General features: G+C 39.9%; 1 protein-coding gene across 1 annotated transcript in view; it reads left to right on the forward strand.

Moving 5' to 3' along the window:
- PPM1E (protein phosphatase, Mg2+/Mn2+ dependent 1E) overlaps positions 1-12,006 on the forward strand; it is a 189,449-nt gene extending 177,443 nt beyond the window's left edge. Inside the window, exons 5-7 of the mRNA XM_024757665.1 lie at positions 1,256-1,399; positions 1,632-1,725; positions 6,705-12,006. Coding sequence (XP_024613433.1) covers positions 1,256-1,399; positions 1,632-1,725; positions 6,705-7,759 — 1,293 coding nt within the window. The 3' untranslated portion in view covers positions 7,760-12,006. The remainder of the gene's footprint in view (positions 1-1,255; positions 1,400-1,631; positions 1,726-6,704) is intronic.
- The last annotated feature ends 4,866 nt before the right edge of the window (positions 12,007-16,872 follow it).

Genomic DNA, 16,872 nt, shown 5'->3' on the forward strand with positions numbered 1-16,872 from the left:
TGACTGAGGACAAGACCTGGCCCCTGAGAGGTGATCTGTAAATCATGAACGTGAAACTAAGAGAATCACCTTGTCTTCTTCATCCTCCGTCCTATCCCTTTTAAACTCTGTGTCCTCAAAATCATGGCTTTTTTTCCTGACCGTGTTCACCTCGTTTGCTTTGCCAATGATCCTAGTGTCTCTTGGTCTTGCCAACAGTTCTCGTGAATAATTTAGGTTTGTCTCAGCAGTTACTTTTCTCCTTGTGCTTCCATGTGCTGCTAACTGCTGGGGAGAAAGCAGCTATTCCTGTTGTGTAGCAGCCCTGCCTCCTGTTCTCTCAGGGGCACATGTACTGAAGTGTCTTTATCGTGTGTTCCAGGGGGCTGAGGTTTTGAACATTCTGTGTGGGAAGACATTTTATTGGTGGGTGAGGATTTATAACAAACTTTCCCTATATAGGGAAAATGAGAAGTTGTTTTCTTATTGGATACAAGGGGCCTTCTACCATCTTGACGCATTGGTTCTAATTTAGGCCAAGTCCTTAGTAACAGAAAGTCATGCTCGTTTGGTAGTGACTCATGTCAAATGGAGATGTCATTTTAGGACAGTAGTATCAAGTACATTAAGTACAGTGGTACTGAGCTATTGTGATGAAATTCCAGGCTGTTTGTTTTTTTATGCAATGTTCCGAAAGCAAAGGTCCCTAAAATTATTGCAGGAGATTTTATTTTTGTTTTTTAAAGGTACAAGCAACTTAGCACTCCAGGGAATGTATGTAATCTCTTGGCTCCTGTTTTAATATCCAGAGTATGGAAGCATTTGTTGTGTACACACCAGATGCTTTGTATGTTATTTTGTGAAGCCAGGCCTCCCCCCCCGAACAAAACAGAGACCAGAGTATGGAAATCTTTACTCTAAGGATTGATATAGTGGCTTAGCACTGGACTAGGAGGACAGAATTTCAGTTCTGTTCTAATCAGTTACCTGATCTTGGGCAAGTCACATAACCTGCCACAGTACCTGTGTATAAAATGGAATTGATAATTGTCTCTGCCTTGCATATCACAGATAAAATGGATCTGTGTGTGTGTGTGCACATATAAATACATACAAGCACATAAGAATGCATTGAGAAATGGGAATTGCTATTTGTGAAATCGAGTGATTAGCAGTCTAGCTTCCAACTGAAAAGTCTGTATTACCTATAAATTGCTTCTCAGTGAGAATTTGCTGTCTCCTTATTTTTAGTGACTCTTATTTAAATTACTTTCAGAGCTTAAGATGCGGGACCACAGGAGTGGTGACTTTTATCAGAGGCAACATGCTACATGTGGCCTGGGTAGGTGATTCCCAGGTTATGCTTGTGAGAAAGGGCCAAGCTGTTGAACTAATGAAGCCACACAAACCGGACAGAGAGGTAAGTATGGTCTGTTCTGTTAGGGCACGTGCCACAAAGGCAGTCTTCTAGTCACGGATTTTCACTTATAATTATCAGCATTATCTCAGTAACCGTGCCCACCTTCCAAAGGAAAAATAAAGAGAACCCTTTCCAGGAAGCTGATGAGTATTATATCTGTGGTTTACTGTTAAGGTAGATGAATAAATCCTGAATCCAGTTATTTGCTTCTTTCTATTACATTACTGTACAGGATGAAAAGCAGCGAATTGAGGCCCTTGGAGGTTGTGTAGTCTGGTTTGGTGCCTGGAGGGTGAATGGAAGTCTGTCGGTCTCCAGAGCTATTGGTAGGAAAAACCGATTAATTTTTGTTTCTCCAAACTTCCTTTACCAGAACACTGTCTTATATTAATCTGATACAACAAGGGAACCTGAGAAAATAACAGATTTTCAGAGTGCTTATTACTGTTTAAAATAACGTTTGGATAATGCTTCTTTTAATGAATTATTTAACCTACTCATTTATATAAATTCCATTCTTAAAAGAACTATATTAAGAAATGTTCTCTTACAAGTTTCTTTTTTTAATGGAAGCCTTTAATCTTTAGCATACAAATCTGCTTAAAACCACAGTGATTTTCATTCCATTTTGGGTCATACTTAGCTTAAATCAGTACTTTCCATAAAATAGAAGCTTCCCCCCCATATTTTACCTTGCTTATATCTTTAATTTTTTCAGTGAATTCTAAAATAACACAATGTGCTTTTTAGATGAAAACAATTTTCACTATATTAAAATTAGAAAACTAATTTTACTATATGTGGAATATAGTAATTTGTCAGATAACCCTGGGGTTTCAGCGAATCTCTTCCCTGGACCTAAATTCTTTAAAAGAAGGGGAAGTCGATAAAACTCTTTGTCTAAAATTGAGAGAGTAAACAGCTAAGCTGTTTGGACAGAATGCGAAGGTGTAGTTCAAAGAATTGGGCTATAGTACTGTTTCTGTTTCACTTTTGCACCTGGGTCTGTTGCTTTAGGCTTCATGGCTCAGCTCCACTTTATGTTTTTTTAAAAAGAACAGATCAATGTGCGTGTGTCTATATGGGTGGTATGCATATATGCATATAAACTGCAGTTCTCAGTCACTGCCTCCTAAATAAATGAAGTAGTTTGACATAGGGATAACATGGACAAATGGAATTGAGGTCTAATCCCCAAATTTTGCTTATCATTACCAAAATATTCCAGGAACGTTAACAAAATCTCAAAGGACTGATTTCAGTTTCACCACTGATGTGATTTCCCTCCTACTCTTTGGGAAGGTGCTGGCAAGCTGTGAAGTGGCCCAAATGGGAGCAGCAGAGGCTGAGAGAGAAGGAGGAAGCTCAAAGATTCTGCAGTACCTCTTGAAAAACTGAGAGCTGGCTTTACCTTAGACTGAGGGAGTTATTAGGAACTCTGGAATAAGACCAAAAGGGAGAAATTTCTGATTTCTAAAACACACCCTCAAATAGAATTATTTTTGACAACTCCAACCAAAGACCTCTTCTCCTGATCTAACTTGTCCGAGTATTTAGAAGTAACTTTAATGCTTGTTATAGAACCAACTTTATACTAGAGGATACTTATCATTTCTTGCTTCTAAAAATATGACACAAGGGGGAAAAGCAGGGAAAGAATGTCCTTGAATAAGTGACAGTCTAAGAGAAAACCAGGCTGACTTCATAGAGGAAGTGACTTCTGAAGTGGACATGGAGGATAGTATGCAGAGAAGGACATCCCAGGTATGGCAAATACAAACACATGGGCATCTCAAAGGGCATGTCTTGTTTTAGGAACAGTGACAAGTGCAGGAGGCTGGGGCAGAGGGTGGGAGTGGGAAGAGGTAGGTGTTGGCACCAGAGTACAAAGGGGCTTAAATGCCAGGCTAAGTGTCTGGACTTCGTCAGGTGAATAAGACGAGGGCCCATGTGGTCAGGTTTGTATTTATAAATATTTGTAATAATTATGGAAGACGAACTAGAGTAGAAAGCCTAGATGAGAGGTCATTCAGGAGGCTGTTGATACAACTTGTTTCAGAGATAGGACAGCTAAAAAAGGGATACAGAGGAGGGTATAAATTGCTGAGACAGAAACGACAGTTTGTGGGGGAAGAGGAAAGTTAACTTCCAGGTTTCGGACTTGTGTGACTGAGAAGACGATAAAACATTTGTAATAAAGCAGCAGCAGCAGTTTGGGAGTGGGGAGGAGGGCAGATAATGAGTTCATTTTGGACATATTTTATATTCTAGGTGCCTGTGGGATGTCTTGGAAGAGATAATTTATATGCAATTGGAAATACAGATCTGGACCTGAGCAGAGTTCTGAGTTAGAGATAGAGATATGGGAATTCATCCCATTTTGGCAATATTAGCAACCTGTGAAGTGATATATGTGTGTGTGTGTGTGTCTGTGTGTGTGTGTGTGTGTGTGTATTTTAGTTGAAACTACAGGAATGGATGACATTGCCCAGGAATATTTAGTGTGAAGAGAGACCAAGGATGAGACTCATTACTTGTAGAATAACATGAAGTCATGCTCTCTGGGTTTGTATCTTGGCTCTGCCACTTTACCAGCTGCGGGTCTTGAGAAATTTACCGCACTTCTCTGTATCTGTTTGTCCCTTTGTAAAGCAGGGATAGTAACAGTATCTAACTCATAGAGTTTCTGTATTAAATGGCATAATACACGCACCACACTTAGAACCCTGCCTGGCACAGTCTTAGCACACAATGATTTTTGGTGATTTTAAGTGAAGGAGCCAGTGAAGAAAATCAGGAAGGGATCAGAGACATAGAAATGGGGTATCACAGATGCTGGGGAAGGGGGTTTCTAGGAGTATGTAGTCAACAGGGTCAAATGCTGCAGAGGTCAAGTCATAGAATTTTGAAAATAGAAAATGGTTGTGGATATAGGTGAATCATTAAAGATTTTTTTTAAGTCAGAGGGAGGAATTGAGGGAATTCGGGCCTGATAAACTTAATTTTCTTTGAAGTAGGAAATTAGGCCATCTACCAAAAATCCAGTAACTTAATTGGAAAGAGTTGAAGAATGTGAGAAAGATTTGGAAAGCTCATGGAATAAAATAGGGGCTAAATAAGGACAAGAAAAGGGACTCCTGGGACTTCCCTGGTGGCGCAGTGGTTAAAAATCTGCCTGCCAGTGCAGGGGACACGGGTTTGAGCCCTGGTCCGGGAAGATCCCACATGCCGCGGAGCAACTAAGCCCGTGCGCCACAACTACTGAGCCTGCGCTCTAGGGCCCGTGATCCGCAACTACTGAGCCCACGTGCCACAACTACTGAAGCCCACACGCCTAGAGCCTGTGCTCCGCAACAAGAGAAGCCACCGCAATGAGAAGCCCATGCACCGCGACAAAGAGTAGCCCCCGCTCGCTGCAACTAGAGGAAGCCAGGGCACAGCAATGAAGACCCAACACAGCCATATATAAATAAATTAATTAATTAATTTAAAAAAAAAAGAAAAAGGACTCCTGAGCAGAGTTCAGCTCTGCTTAGAAAGTAAATAACACTTAACACTTTAAAAATAAAACACTTTTCAACTGTTTCTCCCCATGAGCCCTTCAGATTTATGATCCAAAGTTGACAAGAGGCATGTTATCTAGCATATGGAGAGAGAAAGTTTTAGACAAAAGGATGTTGCCATTTCTACAGTGAAATGGATAATCATGCCCTCCCACCAAATTTGGAAGCAGAATGTCATGAATTTGACATCCAACAGTAGATCAGGTGAAAAGCCAGAATTTTGGCAGCACTTTCTCTGTGCAGATCTTTGTATGTTCTGTTCCAACCTAACAGTTGCAGTAGCCTTTTAATTGAAGCACTAAGATTTTTGGGAACAGTATGACTCAGAACACATTTATTTTTAGAGTTGGAATTCAGAAAATAATGATGATAATAATACAGTCAGGTGGAGTAGGGAATGGGGAAATTTAGTAAAGTGGATTGGTGGAGGACACTGAATCCCCAGTGACTGGAAGTTTTGTTTTTGTTTTTTGGGTTTTTTTTTTGCGATACGCGGGTCTCTCACCGTTGTGGCCTCTCCCGTTGCGGAGCACAGGCTCCGGAAGCGCAGGCTCAGCGGCCATGGCTCATGGGCCCAGCCTCTCCGCGGCATGTGGGATCTTCCCGGACCAGGGCACGAACCCGTGTCCCCTGCATCGGCAGGCGGACTCTCAACCACTGCGCCACCAGGGAAGCCTGACTGGAAGTTTTAATTAGCTTTAACAGGGTATTGGGAGGTGCCATAGTATAGCAGTGAAGTTGACGAAATCAAAACCATACTTGAGGAAGATGGTTCTGGCTACCTTAGTCTGTGAAAAAGACTAGTTTCTTACTTTGTAGATAAACTAACCCAGGTAATTAAATATTAAGTAAGTATCTGTTGTTCAGGGTGTCCCGTCATGCAGCCTGCTCGATAGGGTATGTGGCCCACAGTGGTTCTAGCAGAGTTAATCCATAGGGTTCCCATTGAGCTTTTTGGGCCTATTTGAGGATTAAACAGGGATGTGAAATATTGGAGAGAACTTTACTTGGGTAGGAGAGAACCTATAACAGATATCAGAAACAGTGACAATATGGCCACATCGTTTAAGTAAGTATATGTAACTTCATTTTGTCTTCCCCTAATCAGATAGTTCAGTTTTAGTACAATAAAATGGACAGTAATTGAAGAGGGTTTGTAAGTAACAAGTGCTAAGATCCGGATGCAGGCAGTCTGACTCCAGGGCTTGCATTGTTAACCACTAAGCTATATGCTGCCACTTTAAGAATGATAAAGCATTTTGTAAAAAAAAATTTTTTTAAACTACTGTTTGCCAATGAATTATGATACTCTAAACTAGGAACTATTGCTCAATACTCCATGTTTTTTATGTAAAGAAGTAAATGAGTATCCCTTGTAGTAATGTTATTTGGTTACCCAACAGGCAAAGGACCTGTTTGCTAAGGCTCTCTCCAAGTACTAAAGGAAAACAACGAATATAAACAAGCGAGGGATCTGGAAGTGCTCTGGATCTGAAAGTTCCAAAATGCTCTGTAGATGATGAATTATCTCAGTAATCTGGTGACAGAAACCTAGCTTAGTTGGGGCCCCAGGTCTCCAGTCTGTTGCCACTCCAAGCACCCAATATTCAAGTACAAATTACTCCCTAACAGTTACCTCCGTGTCTTTGCTGATACTGTTCCCTCAACAGAGGACCCTTCTCTGCTTAGGCCATTTACATGCAAGATAAACCAAAATCTGACCTATTTTCTAATTCCCACAGGAGATGCGGAACATAAGCCATATATCTGCGGGGATGCAGATTCTGCCTCTACTGTTTTGGATGGAACTGAAGACTACCTCATTCTGGCCTGTGATGGCTTCTACGACACCGTGAACCCTGATGAGGCAGTGAAGGTTGTGTCTGATCACTTGAAGGAGAACAATGGAGACAGCAGCATGGTTGCCCACAAACTAGTGGCATCAGCTCGTGATGCTGGGTCAAGCGATAACATCACTGTCATTGTGGTATTCCTGAGGGACATGAACAAAGCTGTAAACGTTAGTGAGGAATCAGATTGGACAGAGAACTCTTTTCAAGGAGGGCAAGAAGATGGTGGGGATGATAAGGAGAATCATGGAGAGTGCAAACGCCTTTGGCCTCAGCACCAGTGCTCAGCACCGGCCGATCTAGGCTATGATGGGCGTGTGGACTCATTCACTGATAGAACCAGCCTGAGCCCAGGGTCCCAAATCAACGTGCTGGCAGACCCAGGCTACCTAGATCTCACACAAATAGAAGCACGCAAACCTCACAGTGCCCAGTGCTTGCCACCAGTTGAGATGTTTGGTCCTGGTGCACCAAAGAAAGCAAATTTTGTTAATGAGCTAATAGTGGAGAAAAAATCAGGTCAGTCATCATTGCCTGAACGGAGTGGTGCTGGAGCGTTTCCCTCTTCTTTTAATTTGGGTTCAACAGGGCAGCAGGTATGCAGAATGGGGAGCTTGTCTCCTGTTTGTTCTAGGTTGGAAAATGAACAGTTCAAATTCCTGGGAAAGAGAGTTTCTAGATTGTATCGTTTACACTACCACTACTCAAAGAGGCGGCACGGATTCAGATTTAATCCAAAGTTTTATTCTTTTCTCTCTGTTCGAGAGCCTTCCCACAAAACAGGCACTAGCCTGTCCTCACTTATTCGAAGTGGGAAGAGAAATAGGATGTTAAGAAGTTCTCTGCCATGGAGACAAAACAGTTGGAAAGGGTACAGTGAAAACATGATGGGGAAGCTTAAAAAGAGTAATGCTATTCCATACCCAGCTCTTCCCTGGAGTTTTTAAAATATAATAAATAACTTTCTCTTTAAAGTAGGCTAGCTAGCTCTCCCCCAATAAAGACATCACTATCAGAGTAGAAACAAGGTAGACATTTCTGAAATATTGTGTGCTTCATTATGATGAGCCATGGATGGCTCAACTCTTAAATGTAAATAGATCTCTAGGAAACTCACTACAGTGTTTTCAATCTAATAAAAAAAGTACTGGCGGTTTCACTAGCAAAATTATACACCTGGTCCCAGTGACGTGTCTCTGTACCTACGTACCACCCCCACCCCGTGACCCTTTCACGTCACTAGTGGAAGCTTGCAAGTTGGTTATTTCAGTCAGGAGATGCAGTGTTGAAATCTCACGGCAGGTGAAATCTGTTCTGATGTGCCTAATATATCTCTGGAAAACTTAATGCAGAATTAGAGCTAGTTGGGGAATGTTCCTCAAAAGACTGGGGACTATAAGGGAAAGCCCCTCCCCTTTTTTGGTAGGTAAAAGGCTAAAAGCCACATGGGTTTTAACTGGTAACAATGAAAGTAGAAAACTAGTGTAAAAATGTCATATTCTCAGACTTGTGAGGTGGTATATAGTCAAACAGATTCACTAATTTTTTCCAACAATGAAAATTTTTTGAATTAAAAAGTATTTCCTAGGGCTGTAGCTATTTGGGAGTTTCATAACCTGTTACGGTGCTTTTGACAGAATTATTATTATTTTTTAGAAGACTGCTGTCAATTGGTTTGAACCTATGATGCTAATGTGTTTTTCACTGTACCTTCATCTGAAGACTACCTCATTCTGGTAGTCTCCATGGGAGCGCCCATGGCTCCAACCGTAGTACCAGAATCTTTTCACCATCCTGATGCTGTACCTTCATCTCAGGAGTAAAACTTCTTTAATGGAGATGATTTCAGGTACAGATATACTACAATCAAGTTGCCATTTTAAAAGAAAATCAAATAGTATTTCTATTTTTTTCTGCCTTTTTTTTTTTAAAAAAAAGTTCAGACAGCAAAGGTATGTACTACGATCAAATAAAAAGTGGTGTTGGAGAATGAAAAATATTAGTTTTAACTTCTCGAAAATTGTTTCCCCCAAGGGAATGAAATAATTGGTGTGGAAGAGGCTGAAAGTACTGCCTAGAGTGAGCCCAGAGGCCAAGTGCAACGGAGAATGCAGATTACTGCAGCTGAGGTCTGTTTAGTTGTAAATTTGAGTCCTGCAGCGTCAGACCAAATAGTACACGTTTCTCTTTTCAATATTTATTTACATTTGATACTCTGAAATTGTCTGCTTTTTGTCATTTCTACAGTTTCAAGTCAGAACCGTATCTGCAACTATAGAGGCGGCAGATAAACTAATAATCAGATTCATTCAGTGAGGCAGCCTGATTCTTTGAGAATCACGAGTGTCTCCACGTGACATTTTACCCTCCCCCAGTCGAGCACGGAGCAGCCACGCCGATGCACTGGAGCTGCCTGCTGCAGGGCTCACTCCCTCATACTGTTGGGAGGTGCTAAATGCTCTTGCTGGGAAACGTGCACTGAGCAATCCTGTTTTAACAGAATACTAACACACTAATTACTTTATGTTCCCCAGACTCATAATGGAGGACTAAGATTCCTGGATCTTAAAAACAGAGGACTGCAGCGTATTTTGGGGTGCCAGTGTAGCTATGTCCAACACATAAAAACAGATTCACTTTAGCAACAGATTGATAATCTACAGGTTTTACTTTTTAAAGTTTGGATGTAAGTAGAGATTTTCAGTATTCGTTTTCCCTTATTTTGAAGTCATTTCTTCTCAAGTCTTGTGACACATGGCTGAAAAGGAGGGAGCGCCCATGGCTCCAACCGTAGTACCAGAATCTTTTCACCATCCTGATGCTGTACCCCCATACATGGACCTCACTCACATCTGTCATTTTTGGAAGCCTAGATCTTAACAACCCATCAGGTGCAGTGTCAGTTTCAAATCAAATTATCATCTAAGGAAGCAAGAAAACAGAGGCAGCAGAACACTGGTATATATTATAGCCCAAAGCACTAAGCTAAGTTAAAATTTTTTTAAAGATTTTTCTATAGTTGTCTATTGCTAATGATTTTGATCAGAATAAAGAAGGTGAAAGGAAATAAGGTACAAATGACAGGTTTTTTCAGTGGGGAAAAATGGTTGGATGAAATTGGGACTAAGAGACCACATCTTTAAGGGTCTGAATTTTGTAGGTGTAACTACATAAGCAGTGTTAACTCCATTTCTGATACCAGTAGCCCTCTAGAAAATAAAGCAAAGTAGTTCTAGTGTGGTCACGTTATAAGCCAATATTGTGAAAAATAGCAACTACTATTCATTTGTTCACGACATGCATATTTATAGAATAGGTAGGTACCACTTGTAAGGTAGGTCCTTTAAAATTCTATAATACATATTAAAGTAGTGGTTATTGGTCTGATATATACTGCTCTTGGTTCTATAAACTAGATAAAAAGCAGTGCTTTGTGAAATGCAGTGTTATCTCTTAATGCCACTGGTGATAGAAAGTAGTTCCCTTCAGTTCAAATCCTGTGCCCTCATCTGCTGCTTGCTGACGTAAGCAATAAGTCCCCCCTCTTACTAATGGTGTCTACACATTTCTGTAACTTGTATTTAATGATGGTGTATCTGGTGATTGTAAAAATATTAGACAGATATAAAAGTATATAATATCTATTAACCGTTAATGCTGAGGTACAGTCTGAATTACGTGTCTTGTACTTTTATTCATTGTGTAATTTGGTGATGGTGGAAGTTCTACATTCAGCCTTTAAGATGGCAGTATCCCTTTTACAGTTTAACATGATCTGCATCAACTCGTTTGCTTGCTCAAGTTTTGTTAGAATAGGAAATAATAAATATAAAAAAGGAAGTGTAGTACTGGTTAGGGAAACAGACTTTTCAAGTCACTAACTGAAGTCAATACAAACTCCTTGTACATTCACTGTGAGTTTCAAAGGGAATCAGACCCTAATTTAAAGGTTTCCTTTGTTCACTTTCTGGATGTGTACTTTTGAGGGATATCTGAGGTTAAGCAACATTACAGCACCAAACACTGGGGCTATTAATCCCATTTAGGTCTGTACTGAAAAGGATGGTGGAAATACATGTATATAACTTTTCTTTACCTAAAAGTGCCATCCATTGTCCTTGAATTAATACAAAGTTACTGTTGCATTTAATTTAACTAGGAGGATCCTCGAAAGTTAACACCTTTTCCAAGGACAATGTCAACAATGTCAGTGTCAACACTGAGTCTGATTCTGACCACATTTATAGTGGTACTACAATGTCAGCGTGGTGGTATAGTGTCACACTGCATCTTCATGACAACCATACTCCTTTGTTGGAACACTGTGCCAGTAAGAAGCGCAACATCCAACGGGCAGATGAAATGATGCAGAAAGAAGTTAAGTGTTTACAGATAAAACTGCTGTGGTTCCAGTACTTCGTTCCCCATCAAAGGCTTGCTGAGGCTTTGTGAGAAAGTGATCTAAGTTATTATTTTAATGTTTGTTTAAACATAATTTGTTCACTCAGTGATCATTCACACCGAAGCAATGCCATAAAAGTTTTGGTCGTACCATAATTTAGGAGAATTAGTCTTTGGATCATAAATTAGAAAAAGAAAAGAACATTTTCACCTTTTAAAATCACATGACGGTAAAGGACAAATACCCACTCTTCTGTTCTGACCCGTGAATAGCTTAAATGCTTTTTTCCAAAACAAGATACTTCCAGTGTTATGACTATTTCCCAGAAATGGTACTGTGTTGAAAAATAATTGTTACTTCCTCTAGCAGCATTTTATCTTGTTTTAAAGACTATATTGTACTAATCAGAAAATATGAACTAAGATAGGGAGCTCCAGACTGACACAGCAGTTGTTCTGGAAAAGGAAAACACTCTGATAAATTTTGACGTATGAAATAACGTACAGACACGTCAGTGTTACCTCTTACTCTAGGTGCTCTTTGGTGAGAGACAGGCTTTGTTCTCTTGTTCATGACATTTCTCTGCAAAGAATTCTCTATGGAGTGGAGCAAATGAAGTGAATCATTTCTTACCAAGCAAATCTGTCAATTTATAAATCTTCTCTACAGCTCACTTTTGAGTTCAGTTGTAATCATGAGTGATCCTTCATATTTTATTAAAACTGTTCATTCAGGTAAGAAGTATGTTGAAATTTTGCCAATATCTTAATAAAACCCAGCAACTTAAAACCACTAGGCATTTGTCTTTTTTATTCAAAGGAAGGTTATTTAGTGCTGGGATTTAGGTTGATTCCCTCAGAACTGAAAATAAAATCCTGAGGTGGCAGTTTTCTAAACTTCTTAAAGTGGGAACATTTTAAAAAGAAAGTTTGCTAAGTGCTGCTACAACTGTTATTCTCTCCCCAGAAAAACCAGAAGAGATATATCTCATCTTACACGTTTCCCCCATCAGTTTAAGGTTGGGGGCAGCGGGTTATCCTAAAATAGATGAATGAGGAACAGGACCTGCCAACGGCTAAGTGCTGACTCCTCCAATCTCCAACTACTTTATTCTTCAAACTCTGCGTCCAGCCCAAGTTCTTCCCTCTCCCTTAAGTCTTTCTTTCCCCTTTTCGTTTCAAACTGGCAGAAAGGAAATAATCAGGTGAATTGCGGCTGAAAGTCTGTCAGGAAGAATGCTTTAAGAGAGTAACAACAGGAGATAAAAAGAGAAAGAAAGGACAATGTGGCGGACAGAAATAAAGCTGATTAAAACAAGACATCTCCATCTAAGGGAATGGCATTAAACCTGAAAAATAAGTAAACCTAATCAATACACTGCATTCTTACCCTCCTCTCCCCACCATTAATTCCTAGAAAATTAATTTCATAGTTATAACAACCTTAAACTCCTAATTACTTAAATTCATTCAAGTACTTAGTATGACTCTATATAGACCCCAAAGAAAGAATAATTGAGAAAACAAAGTGAAGGTCTGCAAGAATCATGTATTTGCAAGAGTTTGCTAAAGCAGGGAATGAAAGAAAAGCAATATTTTGATAAGTATTATTTATACTTGAAAAAAATCCCCTATTAGTATTCTTAGTTCAAAAGGAACATGCCTTTCTGAAGCAGTAGCACACAGCAAGATATTAAGCAAACCACTAAGTATACTGAACTCATTTGAATTTAATAGAAATTTATCTAAATTACCAAATTATCAAGTATGATTGCCTGAAATACGGTGTTTAATTGTTCATTTCCTTTTTCCATTACAAGTTTGTCCTCTGTCAGTCATTTTAACAGCAATTAGTAAAGGACACTCTCCTATTGCACTTTAGGAAAACCTACTTCTGCTTGGCCGAGGAATAATCTCATGGAAGATCCTTTTTAATTTATATTTCAAACAAATCTAATTCCTCTCTGAGACCCAAAACTGTTAAGTGGTGATCAGGAGAAAAGTGCTCTCGTCCTGAGCAGCTGAGTTTAGCATCCCTCTTATGCTGAGCCTAAGACCCCCAGTCATGAAACCTCCAGATGAGATGTGCCCTGCTTCATGGTGCAGGCAGGGGCCCTTCACACACAGGTTCTGATTTTTCTTATCCTGCCTGCTTTAGGACTAGGGAAAAAATAAATGTGAAATATGTCAGGAATTATATGTATTTGGAGAAACCATCTTTCAAATGAGTAACTGGAATTTAACCGAAGATGAAAAAGTTGTCCCTGCCCGTTGTTAACACTGGGAGATCCTGGAAGCTAGGGCACTCAGGGTGGGCAATTAGGCCAAATAAGAGTTGCTATGGGATCAAATGAAACTGAATGGCAGGGAGGCCTGTGGAGTAGGCTTTCCTAAATGCACATAAGGAGACAGACATAACTGCCCTGCAGGACTCAGGCAAGGGCTCTGGCTGGGCAGAGGCTCTGCAGGAATGGGAGAGAAGACTCTGTAATAGGAAAAAAACACATAAATGTGCCAAGTGGAGAAAAAGGTTTTTAGAAACAGAGCAGTCCATATAATTTATGTCCCAAACTATACAATGACAGATGTCACCATTTGCTCTTAACCCTCCCTAGACAGAATTTTAAAACTTCTATGAAACTTCTGTAAGACTATGAAGCCATGTATGGCTATATGTTAATATGGGAACTAGCGATAAATGAGGGGAAATCTAAAAATACCACTATGAAAAGACCAAGAGGAACAGAAACACACGCATGGCTCTTTCAGTTTTGTACTTCCCAAACTTTCTATAATCTTATCACCTTTATAATTAAAAGAAAAATAAAAAATTCTTTTGGATAGAAAACTAAGAATGGCTCATTACTTTCTGAATTGTGAATGTGAAATTAATTACGCTTATGTTTTTAATTCAAAATATATATATATATATTTTGAAAACCACAGTACTTCCAGCTTCCAATTCTGAAATGTAGAGCTAAAGGGAATATTGCTTCCACCCTTCCAAAAGAAAAAAAATAAATAAAAGTCCAGATTAACTTCAAATTATGACTTTCTTCAAACCCATCAGAGAGCTGAGGTTGCAACTGGCCCAAATCTAAAGAGGGGCCGGCACCTGCCTGGAAAGACGGGCCGTCGGCACTAGTTTACATAGGAGAGCTATAAGCAGACGCTGGAAGAAACCGTTCAGCATGAGTTAGTAATGGACTGGTGCTGACAGGACAGTGGGAAGTCCTGGGAGCTGCAGAAATTAGTGGAGTCTGCACTCTCTTGCAAACTCTACCAGGTGCTCAAAGAAAAGACTGGAAAGAGCCCTAAGGGTCAACTGTGTTGCAGACCCAGCAGTGGAATGTGGGAGAGTCAAGAAACTATCAGACCCTTTCTCCCATCTCTCCTACGTAAATGTTATTCTATGGGGGAAAAGGGCCACAAATGCTGCCACCCTTAGGGTACCTATGAAAAGTCACTGCAGCTGATGAAAGGGAACAGGGGAGAAAAACCCTACTCTTGAGGAGGCAGCAGGAGTATCACCGGGCCTACAACTAGCTGTGGAGGTGCAAGTGTATCAAGACACAGTGACCTGAAACACACAGTGCCTAAAGCGTCCCCTTAATCCGAGAATGTCAGTCCCTCCCCTGCCTCCAGTCAAGCTTCAAATAACAGAACGCTTCTGGGAGAAGGACAGGAAAGCAACAACAGCATCAGAGACTTAACAACTCTCCGAGGCACAGTACAAAGGGAAGCCCTAAACTCAAGGTCGGAAGAGACACTGCTCTGGTAATCCATCCCCAATCAGGAATGCAATGTATTGCTACAGGAACTTGAAGCCACTAAGATTAATCACAGCAACCATGAACCTCAAACCAAACATAACTTATAACTAGATTAATTCAAATTCTGCAGTAAAGGTCTAAGCAGCAGGAAAGGCCTGCCAATTTTTAGGCAGAAAAAACATTCATCAATCTACTGCCCTACACAAAATGTGCTGCTTTCAACAAAATACACAGATGCATCTGAAAACAAGAAAAGATGTGTTCTTAAGAGTGAATTAACCGGGGTGGTGGGTACTGGCAGGGAACCTCTCCCAGGTTCTCCCCAGGTGGCCTCCCAGGCCCTCCTTGGGGACCTTTGTAACTTGAGCCAATTAAATTTGAGCTTGGTGGGACTGTAAACTGGTACAACCACTATGGAGAACAGTATGGAGGTTTCTTAAAAACCTAAAAATAGAGCTACCGTATGATCCAGCAATCCCATTCCTGGGCATATATCTGGAGAAAACCATAATTCGAAAAGATACATGCACCCCAATGTTCACGGCAGCACCATTTACAATAGCCAAGACATGGAAGCAATCTAAATGTCCATCAACAGAGGAGTGGATAAAGAAGATGTGGTACATATATACAATGGAATATATTTAGCCATAAAAAAGAACAAAATAATGCCATTTGTAGCAAGATGAATGGACCTAGAGATTGTCATACTGAGTCAGAGAAAGACAAATATCATATGATATCACTTATATGTGGAATCTAAAAAAATGGTACCAACGAACTTACTTACAAAACAGAAACAGAGTTGCAGATGTAAAAAACAAATTTATGTTTGTAAATAGAAAAACAAATTTATGTTTGTAAATACCTATACAGTAGGTCCTTAATCAGTTACCAGTGGGGAAGGGGGTGGGGAGGGATAAATTGGGAGACTGGGATTGATATATACACACTACAATATATAAAATAGATAACTAATTAAGGACCTACTGTATAGCACAGGGAACTCTACTCAATACTCTGTAATGACCTATATGGGAAAAGAATCTTAAAGAGTTAATATATGTGTATGTATAACTGATTCACTTTGCTGTACACCTGAAACTAACATAACATTGTAAATTAACTATACTCTAATAAAAATTTTTTTAAAAAAACCATGAACTCCAAAAAATAAACAAACAAAAACAAAAAAACCAAACACAGAGTGAAGTAACCATCAGAACCAGAATCTGATATGCCAAGGATTTTGGAGCTGACCGAATTTAAAATAACTATGGTTAATATGTTGTGGAAATGGTGGGCAACATGCAAGATCATATGGGTGATTTCAGCAGAGAAACAGAAACTATAATAGAAATACCAGAAATGAAAGATACTGTAACAAAGATGATGAATGCCTCTGATGGGCTGATCAGTTGATCTACCATTGCTGAGAAGAGAATCAGTAAATTTAAAGGTAAGTCAATAAAAATTACCTTAACTGAAACACAAGAAAAAGAATAACAAAAGCAAAATAACAAAAGCAAAATAAATCCAGAACAGAACATGTAAGAGCTATGGAACAGTATCAGTCTAACATATGCATAACTGGAAACCTTCATATGTTGCGGGTGGGAATGCAACGGCAGTGCCTTCTGGAAGCTCGGCAGTTTCTTATAAAGTTAAGCATATACCTGCCACATGACTCAGTGCAATGAGTTCTGACATCAACCACCTGGAGTTAGGTTAAACTTCACAGGTTAAAGGCAAAGTCAGCCACAAGACTGCTGCTCACTTCAGATACCAGCTGCAAGTTTGGGGTCCCCCACCAACCCTCCCCTAGGTGTGATTATTCACTAGAACAACTCACAAAACTCAGGAAAATACTTACAATTCCAGTTTTA

Source organism: Neophocaena asiaeorientalis, unplaced genomic scaffold, assembly GCF_003031525.2.
Source record: "Neophocaena asiaeorientalis asiaeorientalis breed wild unplaced genomic scaffold, Neophocaena_asiaeorientalis_V1.1 scaffold327, whole genome shotgun sequence".
Classification (NCBI taxonomy): Eukaryota; Metazoa; Chordata; class Mammalia; order Artiodactyla; family Phocoenidae; genus Neophocaena; species Neophocaena asiaeorientalis.